Here is a 27,649-nt window from a genome sequence, read left to right on the forward strand (position 1 = left end):
AAAAAAACATAAATAGCATAAAACCAATGTTTACATCTAGTCTACAACATTAAGAGTAAAACTACAGTGATACAAGTTGTAAAGGACTTTCTGTAGCGTGACTGTAATTATCATAACTAGCAAGGAAGACTTAACAGGTAAGTACAAAAACCACCATCAGTCACCTGAAGCTGTCCTTTCCAATCCTGGTTCTGAGTTATTTTACATAATGGCCATTTGCAAAAAGTAATAAAAGTTTTAAAAGAGTTGTAGCAAAATTTTAATAATAACTTGTCAGGATGAATAACAGGTAGTTCAAATAGCAGCATAAGTCACCTGAAGTTGGCCTTTCCAGTCCTGGTTTTGAGTTATTTAATGTTACAGCCATTTTCTAATTTCAAATTGAACTAGGTGGACTTTGATTCTTAAAAGAGAATCACATGAAAAAAGGTCTAATGTATAAATTAAAAAACTTAAATAGCATTAAAAAGATTAATGGTGTTTAAAAAACTAAAACAATTATCAAGGTGGGCAGTGTCACCATCACCAATAACACTGCCTAACATTATGGACAAACTTTGGGACAAAAGATGTTTAAAATGGTGCCATCATTGAGAGTTGTAACAACAGCAAGAAAGTAAAGTGTGTCTTATTGTGACCTGAGTGTTACACAGACTACACACTGGTGCATCAGTTCCGGATAAAAGAAAATGATAAGTTATAAAACTGTGACCAATGCATAGTATAGTTAAAGCCATTTCCTCCTTCCAAACCTTATGGAAGCAAGATGGCCAAAGTCCAATATAGGGTTTTATTTGGAAAAGCTTGTTTTCACATTCCTCACTCCAAGTCGACTGTCAGCAGGCATATGGCCGAGCCTTAAATACAGGACCATAGTCCATGCATGGAACAGGCACAGTAGTGATGGTGCCAGAGCAGATAGATTTAGCTGCAGTTTTGGTGAGCTCATTCCTGGAAATATCAACATGGCCCAGTATCCAGAAAAATTGGATAGAAGTAAATGTTAAAGAGAAATGGGCCAATCAGTTTTAAATATTGGCAAGAACAGGGTGTGAACTAATTGGAAGCAATTTCAGGAGCAGTAGAGAACTAAGCAGGTCAATATATATATAGTGCAGTTTGAGCACTGCTAAGCTTCTATGTGATCCAAAGCAAGACAAATGGCATACAGTTCAGCAGTGAACACAGAAGCTGTAGAGGAGATTCTGCACGCAACCACCGAATCACAACAAACCATGGCAGAGCTCACACGGTCACCTGATTTTGAACCATCTGTATAAAAAGGAATGGAAGGATGGTTTGAAAGATTTTCAGCAAATAGCAGACAGTATTTCCAATCAGGAATGTCTACTTTTCTCAGATGACTTAAAGATAGGTCACATTTGGGGACTGTAAGAAGCCATGGTAGGATGGGCTAACCAGTGGATACAGCAATGTTATCCAAGAACAGACCCAATTCATCCAACTGTACCTGGATACGAAGACCAAAAGGAGCAATAGCAGATCATCTGTTCTGAAAAAGTATAGTAAGGAAGGAAGTTGCAAAGCACATAATAAGGACAGTTGCAAAGTAGCTTCATGAGATTCTGTGTATAAGCTCTGAACTGGGGAAGTGCAAAAAGCCCCAGAGTAGAGACTGAAGTCCTTGATGATGAATGAAGTCCAGTATCTTTAAGGCTGAAGTCCTGTCAGAGCTATAGACCAGTGATCCATGGAGTTCAGAATCAGGGTGAATATCCTGTTGGTGGAAAAAGTGCATGTAAACGGTTTTAAAGAGAAAGACGTTAAAGCCGTTTGCTGTGGTCCACTTCAATAAACGACTGAGGGCAGCCTGTAGCTGTCCCTCAATATACCACATATTCAACGACTGACATGAGATGTGAAAGTCATCGACATAGAGCCCGTTTGCAACAGGGAGAGGGAGTTGTTCAGTGATGGCATTAATATTTATAGCGAAAAGTGTGACACTCAAAACACAGTCCTGAGGGACTCGAAGTACCTATATAATAGAACAGTAATGTGTCAAACCCACACAAACTTGGAATCTCCTGTCCATTGAAAAATTTTAATAAAAATGGGCAAATGAACATGTAACCCATATACATGGAGGTCTCACTAAATGCCATACCTCCATGTTGTATTATAAGCCTTCTCAATGTCAAAGAATATTGATACAAGATGTTGTCCTTTGAGAAAGGCTTCTCTGATTGTCTCTCATTGGAACCCACACTGGGTGAGTGAAAGGAGGTTGTTTGATTCAAGGAACCAAACAAGACAACCATTAAGAATCCTCTCTAAGGTCTTACAGAGGCAGCTTGTCAAAGCAATTGGACGGTAGTTTGAAGGAATCTTGGGATCCTTCCATGGCTTAGAGAAAGGTAAGACAATATCATGACACCAGGCATCAGGAAAAAAACTTTCTCCTGCCAGATTCAGTTAAAAACAATCAAAAGAATAGCAAGAGAAGCAGGAGATAGATGGTGCAGCATTTCATAGTGTACATCATCAGGTCCAACTGATGTATTGCCAAACCAATGAAGGGCCAGTTTGAGTTCCACCAGCGTAAAGGGGTGATTATAGTCATAGAGCCAATCAGTTCGAAAGGAAACAGGTGATCACTCTGCTTGAGTCTTGATGGCTAAGAAGGTGGAGGAAGAAGCAGAAGTGCTGGGTACCTGGCAAAAGCTTGCACCTAGAGTATCGGCATGCTCCATGTATCAGCTACTTCCTGGCCATCAGAGAGCAAGATTGAGATGGGGACAGAATTATATTGCCAACTGACCTTTTGAATCTTGTCACATATGTCTTTGGAACTGGTGGTAGAAGATATGCTGGCTGTGAACTTAATCCAAGATTCCTTCTAGCTTTAACGTCTGACCCACCGAGCATGTGCACGGGCCTGCTGAAAAGTGATGTGGGTTCGAGAGTGTGGAATATCTATGGAAAGAATCCTAGGCCCATTTTTGAGCCTACCGTACCATGTGGCAGGCAGGATTCAACCATGGACGAGGATATAGTGGAAAACGTATCGAGGTGTTAGTAATACATTGAGCAGCTGCTTGAATAATACAGTCAGTTACTGCTCCCACACAGTCGTCTATTGATAGTTTACAGACAATGGCAGGATCAAGTTCTGCAACAGCAATGAAAGAGAGCCAGTTTGCATGATCCAGCTTCCACTGGAGTACACGGGCGGGTGGCAAAGACCACGACCAGTCTCTCTCAAAATTATAGGAAATTGAGAGGTCAATAGTTGTAAAGGACTGACTAGGTGCATGAAAATAAGTAGAAGAACTAGTATTAAAAAGAGAAAATTTGTGATCAGAGAGCATTCACTGTACAGAGCGATCCCTCCTATGAATATCAGCACTTCCCCAGAGGGGATGATGTCCATTAAAGTCCCCCAGAATTAAAAAGAGAAAGAACAACTGTTCCATGAGACCATCAAGGTCTTATTGATCATATGTCTCTCCAGGTGACAGGTAGAGAGAACAAACAGTGATGGTATGACCCAAGAAAATATGGATGGCTACGGTCTCCAAGGTTGTATCGAATGGCAAAGACAGGGTGGGCACATGTTGATCAACCAACAGTGCCACCCATCCATGCACTCATCCATCACACAGCTTGTCATTCCTGTACAAAGAAAACTGCTGAAAAGTGACTGTATCGGCAGGTTTCAGAATTGTTTCCTGTAAGGAAAGACATACAAGATGGTAGGAAGCAATCAATGTTTTGATGTCATCCAGATTAGAACGTAAACCTCGACAGTTCCATTGTATCAAAGTGGCTATTTTTATTTACATGTAGGTAAACTGGGTGGAGTACCTTTCTGTTTACAACCACGCCTTTTTTCCTTACTGTCCTTATTCGAGGAAGGTCTACTGACTTCCATAGATCCTGCCCTGGGTTGATTGGGCAGATCTTTGCTGTTGTGAGGGGATTCCAATGACTGAGGACAAGAATGAATGATCAGTTTGCACCTTGGGGTGGGTGAAGAAGATTTATCTAAGGAAATGCTCTTACCCAGAACCAAAGGATGTGGATCTTGGGATTTCTTGGAATGTAGGTAAGGGACTGAGATGGGTGTTGAAGTTGATTCATCAACTTTTTTAAACCATGGAGGTCAAAAGACTTTTCATTTGTTTTGAGAACAATTCTTTTGGAGGCACAGAGAGACCTGTCTGCACTCCAATTGTAGTTGTGGAATGAAGTGCAGCAGCATACATCCGAGATGAAGTGGTGGACAGCAACTTTTAAGCCTCAGGAAAAGTAATGTTATGAATCATTTTCAAACGCTGCACCTCTTTTTCTTCCAACCATTTAGGGCAAGAACGAAAGTAGGACCAGTGAGAGCCATTGCAATTGATGCAATGAGGGACTGTTTCACACTCATAGGGATCATGGTCCTTGCCACTGCAACAAGGAATCATGACATAACGTCTTTGAGTGACCAAACCGCTGATACAAGAAACATCAGAGAGGGTTTGGAACGTATACCCATACTCTGCAATTAAGATAACCTGCCTTGATGGTGATAGGTGAACATGGTGATGTAAATATGAGGACAAGGATATTGATCAGCATCATAATTCCATCTTTGCGGAGTGGAGATACTCCTCACTGCAGAAACTCCTTGAGTGGAGAAACCAGCAAGAATCTCTGACTTGGGGATTTTCTTCAAACCTCTCTCACAATAACTCCTCATGATGAATTCAAAGTAGCATGAGGTGTAACTTCAATAGGTATATTCCCAATTGCCTTTGAATGCAAGAAGAGTTCACTTTATTGAGATGTGGATGTTTCCACCAGTATGTCAACAGATTGAAGCTTCTTTACTGACTTTGGAGGCATCTGCCCTATAGGTTTGTCTGAAAGAGAATATAGGATAAGAAAATGAGGTACAACAGGTGGTACAGAAACTGCTGCTCAGAAACTTCAAGAGGTGGTCATTTACCTATGGACTGTTTTTTTCACTATTTTATTTAAGTTTTTATTTGGAGGATCCATAATAAAAAAAGGAAATTTCAGTGCCCACTGACCCAACCCACCATGGTGCCCTATGAGGGGACACACTACAATGTCAAACAAAGACACTGCAGCAACACCAGGGTTTCGTGAGCACTATACCCAAACATCAGCATCAGATATAATATGCACAACAGCTATTGAGAATATCCAACAGTGGTACTTGGCTGACCCTTGCCCAAGTGGGGCCACCCCAAGGCCACCCGTCTACAGAAATTCAAGGCCAAAGTTGTGTGTTAGGGTTAGACCCCTCAACCACCAGGATCCTCTCCTCCACATCACGGGTCACCACGCAGAGAAAACACTTAGGTACATGTTTAGATCCCAGAGGAGGTAAACTGAAAGAACAGAACCTACCCTGGAACTCCCCTCACCACGTACAGGAATCCACACTGAGGAAATTTTAATATGAATCCTTATTGAAACAACAAAATTTATGGCATCAAGTGGTGTGATGTTGCTACTGAGCTGTATGTGTTTGAAGCATTGTTTTTATACAGTAGATTATGTAAGTTCAAGAAAGTTCATCAGTATTGGCAGTATTCTTCTCTTTTCCTGGGAACTTATTTTTACTGCAATAACATTACGATTTGAGTCAGATTCTTTACTATCATAAAATTCTTGTGCTTCTCAAATGTCACATTTACTGTAGAAGAATTCTCAATGCACATATTAATAAAACCCTGACATTTGATGAACAACCTTAAGCATCTAAATCCATAACTACAAACATGCTGTCCAAATACTTTCTCTGTATGGTTTAAAATAGATTAAAACAAGACTTTAACTAGATATATAAAATAGACAAAGACATGTAAACATATTAAATCCACTTTATGACTACAGTTTTGTTTCTCAGTTCTAAGAAAACAACTCTAGCTCATTATCATTTAAATGTAACTTACATTTTACTTTTGATAAGTGTAGAAAGTAATGTCTTTGTTACTGTTTCCTTTATGCTTAATGTAAAAAGTAATGTCTTTGTTACTGTTTCCTTTGCACTTAATGTAAAAAGTAATGTCTTTGTTACCATTTCCTTTGTGCTTAATGTAAAAAGTAATGTCTGTGTTACTGTTTCCCTTGTACTATACATAAAAAGTAATGTCTTTGTCAAAGCGACTTGTAATTAATGTAAAAAGTAATATCTTTGTAACAGTTTTAATGATGTTTTGATAAGAAAGAGCTGTCTTTATTTAAGTTACTTGTGATTAATGTACAAACAATGTCTTTGTGACAATACTGGTGTGTAATGTAGGTGGTATTGTCTTCATTATGGCTTCAATTGTGCATAGTGCAAGAAATACTGTCTTTGTTATATCTTCCCTTGAATTGGTGGATAAAAGAATTGAAGCCCATGGCATACGATTTGTTAAGCACTGTAAAATCATGATTAATTCAAGTTATGTTATGATTCAAGTAAATGGAAGCCAAATTTAGGGTGAAAGGAAATGTTTTCATCATGAAGTTGGATATTAAGTATGTAATGTACATCTTATATCTGTAAATAATTAAATTTTTTTGCCATTCTGATTTGGAACATATTAAATGTGGTTGAGGTAATGCCTAAATTCAGTGTGAAGCATTAGTTTTTTTACGAGAGTAATATCACAGAACTTACCTACTGTTCCATGGGATAGTTGTATTGCATTATACTTTATCTTGAAAATAGGGGATTGCTGAAGCATTACTTTCTTTATCAAAGTCCTATTACACCACTATGCAGTAGTTATTTATCATTCACTTTAATGGACAGAAAACAACTCAACAAAAAAGTAACACATTGCTAATATAACATATTTATTTAAATATTTGTACATCTCCTAACAGAAATTAATTAAAGTATTCCATTAAATTTTGTCTTTTAATTAAAGGAAGAATATTACATTGTTTAAATGAGTTCAATGGATTACTATTAGAAAAAAATATGAATTATGAAAATATTATCTTTGGAATGCAGAAAAAATTGACTATCTGTTTAAAATGGTTAAAATGGGTAAAAGAAAATATCAGCTACTTGTTTACTAAAAGATAAGGTTGTAGAAAAAACATTTCTCATTTTTTGGACAAAAACCAACCTTAAATTTCAATGTCATAAAGTATCTTGAAGGAAACTATATGTAAATTTATAGAAACGTTTAGAAAATAACAACATTTGAAGGAAACACACTGAGAAACGTGTTGCCCTGTGAGTAATCTGAAAGTGCAGTATATGCAAAGATAGCTTTTTAAAGCAGTAATGTTTATAGATAGAACAACATCTTAAGCAAATGCTGAGAAACGTGCCATAGTACAATTAACCTGCTGATGAATAACTGATGCTACCAAAGAAGATCAGATAAATACAGAGGCATCACTTAGGACATTACTTCAGAGAAACACACCGAGAAACTTCAGTTGTGTGTTTAGATTGAACAAATAGATGCTCTCAAAGTTATAGGAGGTTACAAAAGCTATAATCTAAAATCGAAGAAATGTCTCATGAATATTTAACTAAATAAGCAGACGTCAGTGAGCTTGTAAAGAGATATATATAAACTAAGATGTTGAACCTGAAGAGCTCGATTAATGAGATGACGCTATAATCAGACCATTGTTCTTGGATGGTGGAGGAAATACTTTACATGTATAAAAAAAGAGATCATGTGGTCAAAATCTCAATAAAAATCTGACTTAGCTTTTGATACCAAAACATACGATAAACCTAAAGCAAGAATTGCACACAAAATAATATTCTACACCTCACCAAGTTGAACTGAAAAAAAAAGGAATTTCGAAATTTTAGATATTAACAACGAGAAAAATTACGCATAATTATGACACCATTCTGTTCGATGTCTTAGTCATGCACTTTCCAACATCAATTTGTTCTAAATATAAATAAAGATTATTTTGCATTTTACACTTTGTTCGGTTTCTTTCTTCAACTTGATCATGATCAGAAATTTGTTTCAATCCCATACAACTTTCCTGCTATTTCTCCTGTTATCCATGGTTACATTGTTAGTTGTAAGGTGATCAGTTTACAAGAATATTACAACTGTTTGAGATAACCCGTACAAGATATCTTTGAATCTATTATCCAAAGACCATCGTAGGGTGATCAAAATATACCTATTCTATTAAAATGTAATTAAAATTTAAATAGATTTTAACAAATCAATTTTCATTGAATATTCGCATGTAAGTAAACAGTTTTTGTGTAGTAATATGGCGAGTATCCAATACCGAATACAAGTTTTTAAGTTTGTAAACTAAGCCATCACTGAACTAATTAAAAAGTAATGTTCTTAATCTATTTTTCATTGATTTTAACCTTTCCTTTTATAAAATAATATGATGCAATGAATTGTCTTGAAGGATTAGATGAACCCTTTGAACTTTATTTGCATTCACCATAGAGCAAGGTCATAAATTCCCCGTTCAGATTTAATTTCGCGCAAAGCTACTCGAAAGCCAACTACGACAAAACACATTTAAAACACACAATGCAATAAAGTAAATAACCATGTAACAAATAACACAAAATTATACAAACCACAGTTTCCAGTCAACATTATAATCAGCAACACGAATAATACATACGACTACAATATCCAATTACTCACCATAAAAATCAAACTAAATGAACTTGAACAAGCAATCAAAAATAAAAAAACAAAACACCGGGAAATGATGGAATACAAACATTTATTTTCAAAACAGGCACTCCAAAATTATTTGACCATCTATTAGCCATATTTAATCTATCGTTATACTCTGGATACATCCCTGTTTCTTGGAAGCAAGCTAATATATTAATGTTCCACAAAGAAGGAAAACCAGCCAATAAGCCAAACAGTTATCGACCGATCAGACTGACCAACTGTGTAGGTAAAATTCTCGAAAGAATAATAAGTAATAGACTCTCCACATATTTGGAGATTACTTCTAAATTACCAGAAGAACAAAATGGATTTAGAAAATATAGACAAACAACAGATCATTTAATGAGATTAACTCAAACAATAATAAACAGCTTTAATAAAAAAAGAATGCACTGTCGCATGCTTCTTCAACATCGAGAAAGCATTCGACACTGTATGGCACAATGGTCTTCGGTTCCGTATGTATGAAATGGGACTACCGCGAGGAATTATTCGCTGGTTATCTAATGTTTTGTAAAATAGAAAATGTAGAGTAAACGTAGAGGGAACTTTCTCGGAGTTCTTCACTCCAAAGCTGGAGTCCGTCAAGGAGGGGTGGTTACTCCTATTCTCTTCATCATGTACGTAAATAATATGCCACTCAAAGACCCAAACCATGGATACGCGTCACAGTTCGCTGATGATGTAGCAATTTGGAAAAGTGCCCTAACACTTGAAATAGCAGCCACTAACTTACAACCACAACTAAACAGATTGTGTGAATGCTGACAAAAATATAGAATTAAAATAAACACAGCGAAGACACAATTAGTGATATTTTCAAAATCAACAAAACATCAAAAAGTTCAACCCCAAATCTACATGAACGGAGAGTTTCTCCAAACTGCTACATCTGCAAAATTTTTAGGGTTAACATATGATTCCAAACTTACTTGGATAAAACATGTAAGTAACATAAAAACTAAAATTTGGCGATGAATAAACTATGCAAGGAGTCTAGCTGGTAAAAATTATGGAACATCACCAGAAAACATCATTAAAATATACAAGACATACATTAGACCAATAATAAACTATGCAGCCCCTGCATGGATTAATGTAAGTGAAAAACAATTACAAACCAAACTCCAAACATTGCAGAACACACTAATTACATCAGCATATAAAGTACCTAAAACCACTTCCTCAAACTTCATGCACAAATACTCAAATACACAAACAATACCAGATAGACTTCTACATAGTACAATAAAATATTTTCATAAAAATTGGCGAAAAAAATGAGATGTTATGCGAACTAGACAGATATTACATATATGATGAAGAGAGACCCAAATACCTTTCCCCGTTAAATTTGTACATCAGATCTTTAAGATAAAATAAAATTTAAAATAATAATAATAAAACAGGCCACCTACGTTCTAGACTTATTAAAAAAAATAAAATGAAAGAACAATATAAATGGACATTGCCTTGAAAAGGATCAGATTTAAAGTTATGCTATCACTTCAACCATTTTGTATTTACTCTAAATGTATTAATCAGTCCATTCCAACCAAGTAATGGAAGGAGGAAAAGGTCTAGTGTACCTGACCCTCCTGGGTATACAAATATATATACCCAAACACCTAGAAAGAGAGCTAACTACGCTACAGCTCCTCATTTAGCAAAGTTGGAGAATAACTCACGACCTGGCCTGGCATGGCCAAGCGCGTAAGGCGTGCGACTCGTAGTCCGAGGGTCGCGGGTTCGCGCCCTCGTCGCGCTAAACATGCTCGCCCTCTCAGCCGTGGGGGTGTATAATGTGACGGTCAATCCCAATATTCGTTGGTAAAAGAGTAGCCCAAGAGTTGGCGGTGGGTGGTGATGACTAGCTGCCTTCCCTCTAGTCTTACACTGCTAAATTAGGGACGGCTAGCACAGATAGCCCTCGAGTAGCTTTGTGCGAAATTCCAAAATAAACAATAAACAAACAAAATAAACTCACGACAAACAAATTAAAAATTGAGTGCTGTAACCACCAGGCCACCTCTTAAGTTCTTGAACTCGATAACATCACAAAGATATAGCATGTCATACTCGCAACTATATTTATACAAATATCTGAATATAATATGTCTTATTTAGGCCCTTACTAACACCTGTCTTACGTATAAAGATATGATGTAATATTGCTAAGAAAGTCTCAACATCAGATCCTAAAATTCAATGTGTATTTTCATTGCTGATTTGTCGATTTCAAAGATATATTTCATTTTTCAATAGCTTGTCTGCAGATAAAAAACAACAACAAAAACTTATAACCTACCTCAGTCGTGAATTTGTATTATTTATTTATTTTTCTTTATATTATAATAATTTTGTGAGTAATGTCTATATGTGATATATTTTGTAGTTTTTTTTTAGTTTCGTACAAGCATGATATAGCGCTGAAGTAATTTGTAGTACTGGTACTGTATTAATTCTGAGGCCCTGTCTTGTGATCGAAGGTTCAAGGTATAAAGTGTGTATATGAGTTTATTATACATTTTAGATTTCATGTTTATATCACAACTGAGTTATCTAATTTTTAAGCAACTAACATAAAAGGTTTTTCAGTTCAAAATGACAGAAAAAGACTTTGCTCCGTTGAGTGCTGCGTGTGTCAGGGCATTGAATGACAAACTTTATGAAAAGAGGAAAGCTGCTGCTATAGAGATAGAGAAGTGAGTATTTAACGAGTTAGGTTTAAAGACGTAGGTTTTTATAGCTTATCTTATATATTGTTTTGACCGTAAAATACAGGCATGCTCACCTTTGATAAAACTAAAGTTTTAAATCAGAAAATAAATATTGGCCTTGAACAATACTGATGCTAACTCATTGATCAGTTAACCTATTAGTGTTACTACTGGTACTACCAGTGCTACACAATTAAAACCTTTCTTAACTTTGACGTAAGTCTTAACTTAGCATAGCTTGTATATTATAGTGGTAACCCTTCTCTGAACCTTTTTTCACTGACTCATCTTTTAGTGGATAAGGAAGAATCAAAACTGTATTCCATATTCCAAGTGATGTACAATGGTGAATTGTATAGAGATAAATACTTCATTTTTTAACTGTTATGAGTTTATCTTTAAATACACCTTAAAACTGTATTGAATTTTCTGTTAGCAACAGAGCATTGCTTTAAAGTATTGAGTGACTAATCCATCATTATTCCAGTATATTTTCCTTCTGTCCTCTATATTAAAAATATGACCAAAGTTATAATAACCCAGGTGCATTAATTATTTTCCACTTACTATCATCAGATGTCATTTGTCTAATTTACTAATTGATCCAGACCATTCCATAACACATCAACATTTTCAATACATAAGAGCTTAATGTTATTAACAAACTTTATTAATTATACCTTTATAAATATTATTGATTTAAAAGAGAAAACAGTCTAAGCATTGACCACTGATGCATTCCATTTAGTAAGAAGGATGACTCTATCATTAATGACCTTTTACCTTCTCCTAACCAAAGGTCTTGATGGAATTGATTCATCCACTTTCTTCCTTATGTAAGCATGTTCAGACATTTCTTTCTGCAGAATGGTATTGCTGAATTTGGACATTCAGAGTTGCTCCTCACTATAAGGTGGTGATTGAATAACTTTACTCCATGCCAAAAGGGGTAGGAGTCATGAAGGATCTAATAGTCCTTCTCCAATCTCTAATAATGTAACTTTCCTAGGTAATGTGTTGTGGCACTTCATTAAAAGCAGTATGAAAACTACATGAAGCCCACACTTACCTCTCAACATAATGAATCTACATTAATTGTTATGTGACTCGTTTCAGTGTTAATAAACAGTTCACTGGATTACTTGATGTGTTATTACTGAGCAAGTCAAAGTTTGTTGATGACCACAATTGTTTATTTTACAGAACAATGTTGTTACAAACCCTTTAAAAATATAAGGAACAATAACAACTTGTAACAGTTTTGAAGGAAATATTATTCCACACTGACCAGGGTTTTAGCCCAGGACTTTCAGTTTATACTAGCCTTCTGAGACTGGTAATGTTCCAACTGAGCTGCAAGACCTACAAGCCTCAGTAGGTACCTTGTATATGGGCATAATTATTAACACAGTAAAGTTTGTGAATAACATTAAGTTTCTCATATAATGAGTGGGTTTCTCCTCAAAATAAACTATAATACTGAAAACATAAATCTCGGTGCTTCAGATTTTCATATTTTTTTTAACTTGGTACTTTCTCTTCTTATTAATATTTCAATATCCTGTTAAAGTCCACCTGAAGCTATTACAGCTAAATTTGGTACATTAAGTGATGTTGACATTAATTGATGATTTAGACTAGTGATTTTTTTTTTCAACAGTAACCGTAAACTGCAGGTCATTACCAGCTAGAAATCTCTGTAATTCATTTATGAGCCTTTTATTTATTTTTTCCTCACTAAAAGTTTTAAATTCAGTGAAGGCAAGGAAGGTTGGTTTTTCATCTGAAAATATTGAAGCAATGTTGAAACTGTGATAAAATATCCACCTTTAGCTGGATCTTAAGAGTGTAGCAAATGTTAAAGTAATTGCCATCTAAAAATCACTAACTCATTTATGAATTTTTTACTCCTTAGTAAAAGAAAGGTTCACTTTTTATTTGACTCCATAATTTTGGTCTTAGTGGAACCCCTGTCTATCTGTGCATATGATTATATTCAAACTGGTCATCACCAAGGAACACTGAAATTGTGGCTAATATCCACATCTGGCTGGATCTTTGAGTGATAGGCAAAGCAAATGTTTTACTTTGTCACTCGTAGTCTAAAGTTTTAAAACTGTGGTTTTGTAAGAACTGCTGATTACCTCTTGTTTTCCAATACACAGTACATACTTAAACATTTTTACCAGATATTTTTAAGAGGAATGACCAGTAGACCCAACAGTAGATCTCTCAGTAAAGCTAATACAATGTACATACACTGAAAATTACATAAAAATTTCAATTTTTACATAGGATTGTGACATAACATATAACTTGTATGAACCTATATTTGGGAAAATCAGCAAATCTGTTTCTGCATGGGAGAAACTGTATTCTTATATAATTTCACAAGAAAGTCCATAACTCTTAACATTTAAGTCATAAGAAGAGATTTCATTCTGGAATACAGAAGAATGAAGGGGTTTAACAGTTGAAGATTATTGGGGAAAATCCTAGCTATGAGTTGTCTGAACAGTTGAAGGGAAGTAAAAAGTTTATTTATTGGGATTGCAGGTATAATGTTCATAATCATTTGAAATTAATATACCATGCTAAAATGTGTTACTAGTTTTTATTACATTGTTTTAGTGAAACAGAATATTATTTTTGAGACTGTATCTGTGATATACTTTATCAGTTTTATTTTTATCTATTTAAGATGTAAATTTCTTTGTAATACTAGCAATTTTCAAAATATATTAAAATAACATAACATTTGTTTGTAACAATGTTATTTTCATTTCAATAAGTATTAAATGGTTTAATCACAGGATGGTAAAAGATTTTGCTTCTGTCAATAATGTAAGCCAGATAAAACGGCTGCTTTGGGTACTTGGCCAAGACTTCGCCCTTTCATCTAATGCTAACAGTAAGAAAGGAGGATTGATCGGGCTTGCTGCAATAGCAATAGCTCTTGGAAAAGTAAGCCAGCCTTTAAATTCTTTGTTTTCTAGAGAGATATAGAAGTAACCTTAACAGCAAAAAAGGAACAAAGATAGTGTAGTGTATGAAAGGATGAATATATTTATTGGTGTTTTTTGTACATTATAAACTATTTCATTAATTAGCATATAAAATGTATGATGTTCCTTATGCAAGGGATCAAGTAAGTAGCTTAAAATAAGACTAAGGTTAATAAATTAATAGAAAAAAATCATTTCTTGGTCAGTAATTTTAGGTTTAGCTCTAAAGACAGGTAGTGAGTGGTAACTGATTGTGATATATAAGTAGGTAGAGATGGAATAGCCATGGCCGAGTTTTGGTAGAATTCTGTACCTTTACATTTGGAGAATAGCTCAAAGAATGCTAAATATTTTTGTTAAGGAAATTATTTAAATAGTTTAAAAATTGTATAAAATGCACAAACTGTATGTTCAATTGTTGTTCCTCTACTCTGGTAAAGGATAAATTAGGAAACACTTTGGTAATAATAAAATCATTTAATGTTAACCAAATAACTTCCTTGCCTCCATATTGTTTTGTCGTTGTCTTTGGATCTGGCGTACATGGTTTCTTTGTTGTTGGAACCTTCTGGGTTGGGATGGTACTTTATTAAGGGTCCACTTACCTACACCTTATCTTTAAGATTTAGACATTGGTCCAGTTTTTACGACATTTCATCTCTGATACAATCCCAAAGTCTTTGGAATATTGGATTGTATTGGTTCACAACAGTCTACCCTTTCCCATCTGCTAACCTGTTTGTCTCAGTCAAAGCTAAGTGTCGCACCTGTTACAGTTTCCTGTCCTTCTTTTTCCCAATTCTTATCTGTTCCCTCTTATCAAGGTGCCACAGTTCATTGTTGTCCTTGATGATGCATGCCACATTGTCAACAGTACTGGCTGTAGCTGTTCTTCAAGCTTTGGTATCACTCTAAGGCTGGGTAAGTCTGTATTAATGCTTTCTTTCATTTCAAGGGCCCATTTTTCATATTTTCATTATACATATTTCATTCTCTGGTACTTATCCATGGAGGCATGCTGAATGTGTTCCACACAAAAAAAGACAGTACCATTTAGTGCAAAATATAGTGGTGGTATTTTGATGTAGATGACATACCTCTTCCAATATGTAATATTCAGTTGCTACAGAATGAAACATCAAACTCAAGTTCACCTCTTCAGTTGGGAGCCCTCCTCCTACCCCTGTGCAGATGTTGGTACTTCATAGCTGAGTTTTGGATTTAAAGTGAACCAATCACTATAAGTCCTTGGGTATATTCAAGGTTGTCTGTCTCCTTCCCTCAATTGTGTTTTCCCTGTGTTGTGAGTTGCAGCAGGAGCAAGTGGAGTTGTTCTGGATCTATCCTTTTGCTACCCCTTGTGTACTTTTCTTCATGTATATTATTGCTTACCAGATGTTTCTGGTCAGTTTTGCTGTTGGAGGAGTAGATTTTGTTTATGTAGAAATCCTTTCAATACCAGATGTCTGGTTCCTTGAGTGACATATTCCTTAAATAACATGTTATGCCCTTGGGATTGGAGTGTTTTTATAGATTCTCTTTAGTCTTTGGGGCTGGAGTTGAAGATGGTATGTTCCTCATCCTACACCCACGTGGATGTCAGTTTCCATGGGTGTGATTTGGGATGTGGTTGACATACTGAGTACAGTCTGTTATGACCTAGCCACTCTACACATGGGGTTCATCTTTTGTTTACCCACTTTTCTGCTTTGTGGGATTGGCTTGTGTATATCTGTTTAAGGGTTTGGACACTTATCCTTCCTGAATTCTCTCCTGCTAGAATGTGCTCTTATCCTTTTTCTGCCTTTGTTTTTTTTTGCCACTCTTTATGGGTGGGTGAAAAGTGTACCTGGTCAGAAGTGGTGCAGTTCCCCTCGTCTGATCAGCTTCTTTCATCTATGGAAGTATCTTTTAGATGCTTTTGAGTAGCTATTAGCATGTCTCTTCTTCCTTTCCACTGGTCCTTTGTACTAATCAATGTGGCATTGTAACTAATATTGTGAATGGAGGGAAGTACCTATCAAAAATACATTTGCAGTATTTTGGGGGATAAGAAAGAAAAACTTTAAGTGATAACTGTTCACTAGTCCCTTATCAGAAAAATATCAGAATATTTGCAGACTTCCCTTTATATTTCCAATATTATGTATTTCATTTTCTGCTTACTTCTTGCTTGTGTTTTATACATGTCTTATTAATTTAATAAGTCAAATTGTATATTGCTGTTTTAGAAAGATAATTTTGTGAATTAGTTTTCAGTCACTTATCTAAACATTGCTGATTCATGTCTTGATATGAAAAGAACTTGGTGTCCATTTTTTAAAATTATAATTTCTAATAATTATTCCAGAAGATTTATTTTATTAAATATTTGAAATTAAATTAATAAGTTAATAGTTTTAATATTGTACAAAATGCTATAACAGCTCGTTCAGTCATTGTGTTACTGCAAATTAGATTTTTCATATATTTCTCCATGCAAAGGTTTCTAATGCTTATATATGTGTGTATAAATATGCCTTCTATTACATGATAAACCACAATAATGCACCATCAGTTACCTCTTATGAAAATTCAAATGATTTTTATTTATACTTGCCAAATGTGAGAAATGTCATAGTGACTTTAGACAGGGCCAACATGAAGGAAAAGAAAACTAAATGATTGTTTAGGGTCCCAAGACTGTCAAAGGTCCTAAGCCAGCATAGTGCAGATGCATAGGCCATTCCTAGGCAGTGCTGTGTGCAGAAGGAGACAGCAGATCTACTAGGCATAGGCCTACTTGTGTTCAATAGCTTCCATTAGAACATCTAAAATGATGACAATGTGCTATTGACATTGACTAATGATCTTTTCTTTTGTCAGATTTTTATTTTGTATTATTTATTAATTTTTATAACCATATTTATGGCTAAAAGGCCTCATAAAGAAGATATTCAAAAATTGTTCAGTTATGATACAAATGATTCTGTGAATGAGAGCTTGGAAGAATAAAGCAATGATGTACTAGTATTCTTTGATAGATGAAAGGCTGAAAACTTTTGAAATGTCCTCTACACTTGTTTCCACAACAGGCAGTTGCTGTCTGTTCTACAAAGTTTCATCGTGATGATGTATCAGCTTTGGGCAGAAATTACACTTCAGAGTCTAGTAGTACAACCTCGGATGAAGATGTAGATCAAGGTACATCTTATTCTGTTTGACTCTCAGATAATCAAACTAAGCCTGACTAACCAAGAACTCCTAAATGTCAATGACCCTCAGTGTCTACTCCTTTGTCAAGTGACCCACAAAATCCCCCAGATTTCCATTTCACTGGAAATTCTGCACTAAAGCACACACAACAAGATAATTCAATAAGCGATTTTATAGAAATGTTCTTCAATGAAAAGCTTTTGGATTTATTGGTTGCAGAAACCAATCGATATGCAAATCAAGAAATAGATAAACAATGCCCTCTATGAAGAGCTTCTTGCTTAAATGAGTGGAAAGATACCAATGTAAATGAAATGAAACTTTCATTGGAATGTTTCTACATATGGGTTTCTGCAACTTGCTATCATTAAAGCATTATTAGTGTATCAATGATCTATATAAGTTCCCATTTTAGCAATCTGTTATGAGCAGAAATCATTGTCAGCTTCTACTTTGATTCCTTCAATTTGTAAATAATGAGAAAGATGATGGAGATAGAATACCCAAAATAAACCCTCTGCTACAGTATTTCAATGATATCATGAAATTTCTTTGTCCCCTTAGAGAATTGTGTATCAATGAATTCATGGTTCTTTGGAGAGGAAGACTAATTTTCTACCAATATAGAATAAATGTCACAAGTATAGAGTCAAGCTTTATGAGCTATGTGAGTCTAAAGGCTTTGTTCTGAAAATTATGATCTGCTCTGGAAGATTGCATGAATCAAGAACCAGTCAGTTGTTCAGCTAAAGTAGTAGTTAGTATAATGGATGATTATCTAGATAAAGGCCATATTTTATATTCTGATAACTTCTACAGTTTAGTTCCACTCACAAAAATGCTGACAGACTGCTCTACCTATGTCTGTGGGACTTTTACGTTTAATTGTAATGACAATCCTGAAGTCTTTGTGTGGGGAAAAAAAGCTTAAGAAAAGATAATTATGTTGAAAAAAAAAGCTTAAGAAAGGATAATTATGTTGAATGAGGTCTGATGCAGTAGTTGCATGTAAGTGGAAGGATAAAAGAGAGGTGCTTATAATAAGCAGCATACATAAAGTAGAGATGGTGGATGTAATAAATCACAGTGAGTTAAAAAAACAAACTAAACATTGTTAGAGATTACAACAATGGAATGTCTAGTATTGGCAGATCTGGTCAAATGCTTTCATATTATTCAGCACTGAGGAAAATGCTTTGCTGGTATGAGAAAATTGGGCTTCACATAATGGAAATTCTTATAAGCAGTGTCCACGTAATGTACAACAGAAGATAAACTTTGAATCAAATACTGCTTTTTTAATGAAGTGTTGTTATCAAAGATTTGTTTGTGAAAATATTGAGTGTTTTGTTATTAGTCTAAGTGTGAAATGATTTTTATGTTGTTATTAAAAAAAACTGTTCTTCATCCCAAAAAATCTCAAACATTGGTGTAATCTACCAAACCTTTTACATACATTTGAAATGTTTGTTTTCAGTAAGACTATTTTGTGTCATTTTCTCTACCCTAGCCATATGGGGTCTGTACTTTCAACCTCATAACCACCATAAAAAATTAGAAATATTTACCATAAATAAAAATTATGCCTTTTTTCATTCTATAATGACTAAATTATAACATAAAAACACAAATTTTTAGTCTAAATAGCTTAAACTCTTAACATTGTACATTTATGTACACTAATTTTTATTATATTGATTTTTCCAGTTATATCTGGATAACATTATAGAAGTTGCACTGATAAGGAGTAGGTGCACTCATTACCATATCCAAGAAAATAAAACTGGTCTTTACAAAGTGACCTGTCATAGCTTTGTCTTAGTATAAAATACAGTTACATATCTTTTTGTAATCCATTATATATGTGTACATTCACAGGCCACTTTATTAGGTACACCTGCTCTTTAACACAAATAGCTAAACAGTCTGGTTGCAACTCAACATATACAGCATGCAGATGTGGTAAAGAGGCTCAGTTGTTCGACCAAATATTAGAATGGGGAAGATGTGTGATCTAAGCAACTTTGACTGTGGAATGATTGTTGTTGCCAGCATCTCAGAAACTGCTGTCTTTGTGGGATTGTTATGTGCTATATTCTCTAGAATTTACACAGTGTAAAAAACAAAAAAACATTCAATGAACAGCAGTTCTAAAGTTAAAAACACTTTGTTAATGAAAGAGTTCAGAAGAGAATGGCCAAACTCATTCAAGGTGACAAGAAAGTCGCAAATACTCAAATAACCATTCTTTAAAACAGTGGTGTACAGAAGGGCATCCCTGAATGCATAACATATTGAACCTTGAAGCAGATAGGCAACAGCAGCAGAAGACCATGCCAGGTTCCACTCCTGTCAGCTAAGAACAGGAAGATGAGGCTACATTTGGCATGGGATCACCAAAACTGAACAATTGAAGATTGGAAAAATGTTGTCTGGTGTGGAGAATCTTAATTTCTGCTGCTATGTGCAGATGATAGGGTCAGAATTTGGCATAAACAACATAAATCCATGGATCAGTCCTGCCTTATGTCAATGGTACAGGCTAGTGGGGTGGTGTAATGGTGTGGATAATGTTTTCTTGGAATATATTAGGCCCCTTAATATCAATTGAGCATCATTTGAATGTTGGTGTACCTGAGCTTTGTTGCTGACTTTATATATACCTTTATGGCTACAGTCTACCTGTTTTCCAATGGCTACTTCCAGCAAGATAATGCACCATATCATAAAGTATGCATCATCATAAGCTGGTTCTATGAACATGACAGTGACTTCAGTGTACTTCAATGGCCCACACAGTCCACAGATCTCAATCCAATAAAACATCTTTAGGATGAGGTGGAATGAGAAGTTCACAGCATGAATGTGTGACTGATAAATCTGTAGGAACTGCATGATATTATTGAGTCAACATGGACCAAAATCCATAAGGAATGTTTTAGCACCTTGTCCAATTTGGTCTTTTCTGGAGACAAAAGGGGTCCTACCTGGTACTAGATAGGTGTATCAAATAAAGTAGCCACCAAGTGTATATACATTATTAATATTTGCAAATAAGTTCTTAAAGTTATTTTTCCTGAAACATAAACAGTAAATAATGAATTAGCAAACTATTATCTCTTCTAGTTGTGATGACCTTTGCACTCATTTGCTGCTTGCCATAGGTTGCTAAGCCTATCAAATTTCACACATGGAGAATGTGAAATGAATTTTTTTTTTAGGTTTTATATTTGAAATAACCAAAAATTATAAATTACTATATCAGTACCATACACTTCCACTATAATGTATTAGTATTATTAATTAAGTTGTACTTCAGTCTAAAAAGTATAAAATTTGAAGACTACTAAAGACTCAACTTAAAAGGTCAATTTTAGATTGAAAGAACAAATTATATTTCAAAATGACTAAGAGAGACATTTTGAGCTTCTGATTGGTTATTCAAATGAATTACAAGTATGTGTTGTACATAAGGAAGTTTTAATAAATGGACAGAGGTGGACAGGACTACTTCATGTGTTTTGGAACATGTGCAATATCTCAGCATATTGAAAAGATAGAAGGTTCTTATTTTATAATCTAGTTTGTCAGTATTGGTAACTCAAGTTCCTTATTCATATAAAATCATAGGCTGTATTTTGACATCACAAACGTATAATTTGAATCAATATTCTATTCAGAATACCACATGACACATAGAAATTGACATTTAAGTTTGTTCTTTTAATATTTAAATTTTAATTATAATCCATAATGTGATACTAAACTTATTGACATAACCTCATAAAATAAGAGTTCAATAAAACTTTGAATGTAAATCAATAAATGAGATGATATGGCCTTTCATCTGTAACCCATCACAATAGTGTTAAACCAGAGGTAATTTCATTGGTTTATGTGTATCTGCTGATTCTGACAATAGAATATTTTAATTTTGCTCTAACTAAAAAATGTTAAGTCAATGTTTAAGATAAATTGGAGCTGAAGTAATTTTAGAATTTTAAAAGTAGAATGTTAGAAGATTTAAATGCTTTAAGTATGAAAAAAGAAAGATCAGGCTAAATGGAAAAATATTTAGGTTTAACAGTTTTTATTATTTCACAAAAATTAGCAGTTTGATGCCAGTTGCATTTTTAGGAAATGAATGAGTACTGAACAAAAAACAAACAATTTGTGTATTCAAACCTACCATTAGGACTGTTGTATTTCAGGAAACGTCACAATACATTGATGAACTTGTTCAACCTATAATGTTCTGCCTTAATGACATGGACAGTAGGGTTCGGTACTATGCAGCAGAAGCTCTTTACAATGTTGTCAAAGTTGCTCGAGGCTCCGTTCTACCTTTCTTTAATGACATCTTTGATGCTCTAAGCAAGGTAAGAAATGAGAAGAAAAAAAAACAATTTACTGCAGATAAAAAATTTTATCAATTGGTTTTCATCACATTGAATGTTATTTTGAGGACTTCTTTTAGTGTTGGTAATTTATAAAGGAATAATTTTTAAAACAGTTTTAAAAATATTAAACACACTTTAATATGCTGAAACACTATATTGCAGTTTTAACAGTTTTTCATTTAGGTTTGTTGTCATCTTGTGGTTTCTATCCACACCAGGTGGTGTAGCATTTGAGCTTTATTATTGTTTATGGAATTCTCTTCCAATTCACATACAGAAACCTTTCCTGTTTTACTGTATCATGAGATTATATTATCCAACCAAAATATCATTTTCTGTTTTACTGCTTTCTGTTAGAAGATTGTGTATCTGGCAGTTATGATTTGATTACATTTTCCTTAAAAGAGAAAATATTTTGATTGTTATTTTTAATTAGAGTTTCTACATGCCAAGTTGTGATTGTTTTAGAGTGATAAACATATAACCTGATTTTGTCAGTATTTCCTATAAGAGAAGGAGCTTTTATGTGTAAATGAACAGTGGGTAATTTTACAGATAGATAACATACATTTAGGTGAGGTAAATTATAATAATATTTCTTATTTATTGCCTACACAGTAAATATCTTGAAGTTAGCATTGTTTTTACTTTTATAAGAAATAACATATGAAAAGAAATATTCTCTTAATGCAATATATCCTTAGTCAATTATATCCTTTTTTAAAATTTACCTAATCAAAAGGATATTAATACTTATATTGGCAGCTTCTATCCAGTATCTGTTTTATCCTTTACAGTACACTTGAATGTGGTCTGTTTGTTTATAAATAGTTTCACGGGACAGTACACATGACTTGAATATAGTCCATTTTCTTATAAACATAGTTTCTTTGGACAGTACTCTTGACTTGAAACTGATCTGTTTGCATATAAATATAGTTTCGTTGGACAGTACTCATGACTTGAATCTGGTCCGTTTGCTTATAAATATAGTTTCTTTGGACAGTACTCTTGACTTGAATCTGGTCTGTTTGCTTATAAATATAGTTTCGTTGGACAGTACTCATGACTTGAATCTGGTCTGTTTACTTATAAATATAGTTTCTTTAGACAGTACTTTTGACTTGAATCTGCTCCATTTGTTTATAAATATAGTTTCTTTGGACAGTATTCTTCACTTGAATCTGGTCCATTTGCTTATAAATATAGTTTCTTTGGACAGTACTCTTGACTTGAATCTGGTCCATTTGCTTATAAATATAGTTTCTTTGGACATTACTCTTGACTTGAATCTGCTCCATTTGTTTATAAATATAGTTTCTTTGGACTGTATTCTTTACTTGAATCTGGTTCGTGTGCTTATAAATATAGTTTCTTTTTATAGTACACTTGAAAGAAAGAAGGTACAGTAGTTTCAGAGAATAAACATTTTACTATAAGACTGGTTTCTGAACAAAAACAGAAAGCAACAAAAAGACACTTAGAGGATAAACTTTTTCACATTGTATTTTAAGTTGCCTAAAAAAGAGATTTTGTTTATGTCAGATTTGAGGGCTGGTAAAGTGTTTGTATTTTACCATTACATTTTTATTGCTCCTGTTAGCTTGCAGCAGATCCTGACCAGAATGTAAAAAATGGTTCTGAACTTTTGGATCGTCTTATGAAGGTAATTTTTTATTGTAAAAGTAGAGGATTGATGACGTTTATTCATTGTTGTAATTGTTAGATAATTTTATAAACATTTTTATACCTTTTACAATACTTGTATTTATATAATTCTCCAATTAAAGATATTGTTTTCACTAAAACATGATTTATTTAATATTTAAATTTTTGTTAAATGATTGTTTGTATAAGAGTTTCATGAACCATCTCTGTATGTATTTACTAATGTTTATTATTCATACTTTGTTACTTGCTGATCGTATGATCATATTAATATCATTTTATAGATTTATCTCTATTCCTGAATTCTTGCTTTTACACTTGCTAACCATGTTATTATTGTTTAAAAGTTTGACTCAACTTTCTTGCATGTTCTGTCACCTGTTGGATATATTATTTTTTATCATGTTTTGAGATTTTCACTCATCCAGATCCATGCTTTGTCACCTTTACATTGGTGTTACAAGCCAGTGTTTGTATGTCCTACATTTATGTATTTGTTTCAGTCCTCTACGACAGTAACACAAGATGTCTGTATACCTTTCCTACGGGCTAATGTTTTTATGTCCCACAAAAATGTTTGTTTTCACCTTCCTGTGACAGCAACAGTAGATGTTACATCTGCTACAAACTAATGGCTTTATGTCCTTGTTTAAACTTGTGTTGTTTTTACCTTTCTGTGACAGCAGCAGTAGATGTTACATCTGTTAGAAACTAATGGCTTTTTGGGACAGTGACATTAGATTTTTGCCTTCTAAGCTACCTATCAGATCATTGTGCTACTGATATTTTAAAATTTTTATTGTATTTATAATGGAATTTTGAAGAAACTTTTTTAAAAAGTAATTGGTACAATTTGCAGTTCAGAAACTTATTACTTGGGACAAGTTCTGTAGATAAGACTAAGTTTCACATTGCATCATCCTTTTCTGTTCTGAGGTGTCTATGTACCATTCTTTGTGTTCTTTTTTATCATTTTGTGTGTTGTAGGCTTATAATAAAATAATTTTTCGAACAGACTCAAATTAAAATCAAATCGGTTATTTTGCTAGTTTTGACAGTAATAGGATTACAGATGTTATATTTGGCATACAGTGAGAAGTAAATATGTATGAAGAAGAAAACTGGTTTATTTAGATAATGGAATTTTTACATAAAATAATTTGAAAAATTTATAAAAAAAAAATTTCATTTTGTTTTGGCTATTAAGGAAGTTTATCTTGATAAGTAAAACCTCTTTCTGGAGAGCAACAAATTCATTGTATGTTTATTTTCTCAGGATGTTGTGACAGAAAGCTCATCTTTTGACTTGGTTAAATTCATCCCATTGCTTAGGGAGAGAATGTACACTAAGAACCCTTTTGCCAGACAGTTCATTGTATCGTGGGTAAGAACTATTAGACACTAACATATTTACTAAAACATAAACTCTTTCCTTTTAATTAGCCTGGCTTGTGTTATTATACTGAAGTAAAATGTAATGTAGTTCTTTGTCTAAACATAGATCATGTACTAACTGTACTATTAAATAGGTTAAGATCTCATCATATAAGCTATTGGGCTTTATTTTGCTTCTATTTACAGATAGGCTACTTCTATTAAATAAATTAATTTGATCTTGTGAATTTTAGTACATTAATAAAACAATTTTCATGTAAATAGTCACAGAAGGAACACAATACTGTAGGTATTATTTGTTATTGACATATTTATGTAGAGAAGGTTTGAAGATGTCTAAATGAAAATTAACAAAGATAGAACAAATATACAGAGTTTTGGAGAGTTTTTATTTTATATTTGAAATTAATTATCAAAAGTAACAAAAATAATTGTGTAAGAATAATATTACATTACACCTCTCTCCAAGAGGTTGATGTTTCATGTAGCTTCTGTGCAGTTCTATCCAAAGGGTGAAACTTCTTATATTTTGTGGATGCAATCCACTTCTATGTATTGAACCTGGAAATTGCTGTTGCACTCCATTCTTTGTGTAGTCCTATCCTGAGAATGGTGTTTGCTTTGGAGCATATTCATTACATTGCAGGTCACTCCTTCACTTGGGATCCCTTGTCATATCCCCACCTGGATAAAGTTGAGCAGGGTAGTGGTTCTTCATGTTGTACTCCATCTTCTGCATGGCATTATTCAGAGGATGATGTTGATCAGGTTAACAGTTATGTTGTACTCCATCTTCTATATGACATTATCCTGAGGATGATGTTGACCAGGGTAATGGTTCTTAATGTTACACTACATCTTGTGGTGTTTTCACTATGCATGGGTTGCCATTCTGATTTGAACTGCCACATAAGTACATCTCTTCCTATCATCATTCAAGTGTCAGGTTCCCAGATGTGTGTTTGGTTGTGGATTTATATACATGTGCCCCTTTCATAATTCAGTTTGCATAGTATATTATTCCATTCTCTTTAATTTGAGGTGAAAGTGGTATTGGCCCTCCTGTTTCCACATGCTGGAGGTTCTATTCTTGACACAACTTGGTTTTGGATTACTGCATACGATCCGACATACGCTAGCCACTCTACATTTTAGATCACTTCTATTTTAATAATAATTTTGGAGATAAGTTAAAGAAATTGAATTAAAAATAATGAAATATATAATTTGTCGTTGACAGTAACTGATAATGTGTTACAGTTAAGTGGTTTTTGAATATGGTACTGTATTTTATCTGTAACTTTTTATAGAACCAGTTGAATTTGTATCAGTATGTAACTGAATACATCCTGTTTGTCTAATAATTTACATTTTAGTCATCACATGTCCAAAGAGTATAATAGAAAAACTTACTTTTTGTAATGCATCCAAAATTCACTTGTTGAGTATGAGACTTGTACAACTGTGTTTTGCTTCTCACATTTATGTGCAATAGTAAGTGAATCTCAGAGTAATGGTTTAGTCAAATTTAGTATCATATTAATATAGGAAATGCATAAGTAAGAACTGCACAGTTTTGCATCATTCAATAAAAACTTGTATTGCAAAAGTTGCTAACTTCAACACTCACTATATTTTACCACTTGTTAAAATGTTACTTTTTCAACATTTTACTCTAACAGCAGGCAGCCCTACATATTTCAATAAGCTAGGTACTAAAGACAGAAAAAAATAGAAACTGGATAAAACTGGGTATACACAGCTTGAAAGAACTGGATTAATAGTGTTGGTATTGTTTTCAGTTAATTAGTATAAAGGTGGCATATATTCAAATAGAGGCAACATGTTAGTATTTGTCATTTTGTGTAAATCTAAAGTAAATATCATGTGAATGTACTCATTTAGAGAAGCACATGGAGGTAAAATAGTCAAGTGACAAATAATGATTTATAAGCATGATGAAAATTATATTTTGTAGAGAATGTACTACATGTTTATATGAAGAAGACAGGTCAGTTTCACATAGAGCATATTCGTTATGCTTGTAAATCACTGTTTGCCAGTGTACTATCGCTGACCATGTGTTAATGGACTAACATTTGTTACTATATGAATATGATTGTACATCATAATGATGTAATATTATACTGTGACTGCAAATATGTTTTATCAACAAGTTTTATTCAACATATGAAGTCTCCTGTACGTATGAGTTACAACACAGTTATTTTCTCACAATCTTGTGAATGAAAAAAACTTGCATAAACCTAGAGATGTTTTCAGTAACATGATCGATTGAAAACTATAAGATTACAGTAATTCAAAGATTTAAATAATCTTTCTACAGGTAATCTTGGTGCATTCAAAACATCTACAAAAATCGGATAATAGATGATTCTGTTAACTTGTGCAGTTGTTTTATAGATTCAGAAATACAGTACTGTGCAAAAGTGTTAGGACAAGAGAATACTTTGCCATACTTTCTATTTCATAGGGTTAATTCTTCCATATGATTACAGAATGTAAATTTCAACACTCAGGTAATGCTTCACTGATCCTTGATGATAGCTGAATGAACCAGGGTGAGAATACTT

General features: G+C 33.8%; 1 protein-coding gene across 8 annotated transcripts in view; it reads left to right on the forward strand.

Annotated features, from left to right (window-relative positions):
• The first annotated feature begins 11,037 nt into the window (after positions 1–11,037).
• LOC143236834 (protein VAC14 homolog) overlaps positions 11,038–27,649 on the forward strand; it is a 35,680-nt gene continuing 19,068 nt past the window's right edge. The window contains exons 1-6 of one of the 8 annotated variants that reach the window (XM_076475443.1): positions 11,038–11,168; positions 11,271–11,377; positions 14,206–14,356; positions 21,804–21,971; positions 23,596–23,658; positions 24,937–25,044. In XM_076475443.1, coding sequence (XP_076331558.1) covers positions 11,277–11,377; positions 14,206–14,356; positions 21,804–21,971; positions 23,596–23,658; positions 24,937–25,044 — 591 coding nt within the window. In that variant the 5' untranslated portion in view covers positions 11,038–11,168; positions 11,271–11,276. Of the gene's footprint in view, positions 11,378–14,205; positions 14,357–21,803; positions 21,972–23,595; positions 23,659–24,936; positions 25,045–27,649 lie in introns of all 8 variants that reach the window. The other 7 variants (XM_076475442.1, XM_076475444.1, XM_076475448.1 and 4 more) reach the window with 7 other exon arrangements.

Source organism: Tachypleus tridentatus, chromosome 13 (assembly GCF_004210375.1).
Source record: "Tachypleus tridentatus isolate NWPU-2018 chromosome 13, ASM421037v1, whole genome shotgun sequence".
Lineage (NCBI taxonomy): Eukaryota > Metazoa > Arthropoda > Merostomata > Xiphosura > Limulidae > Tachypleus > Tachypleus tridentatus.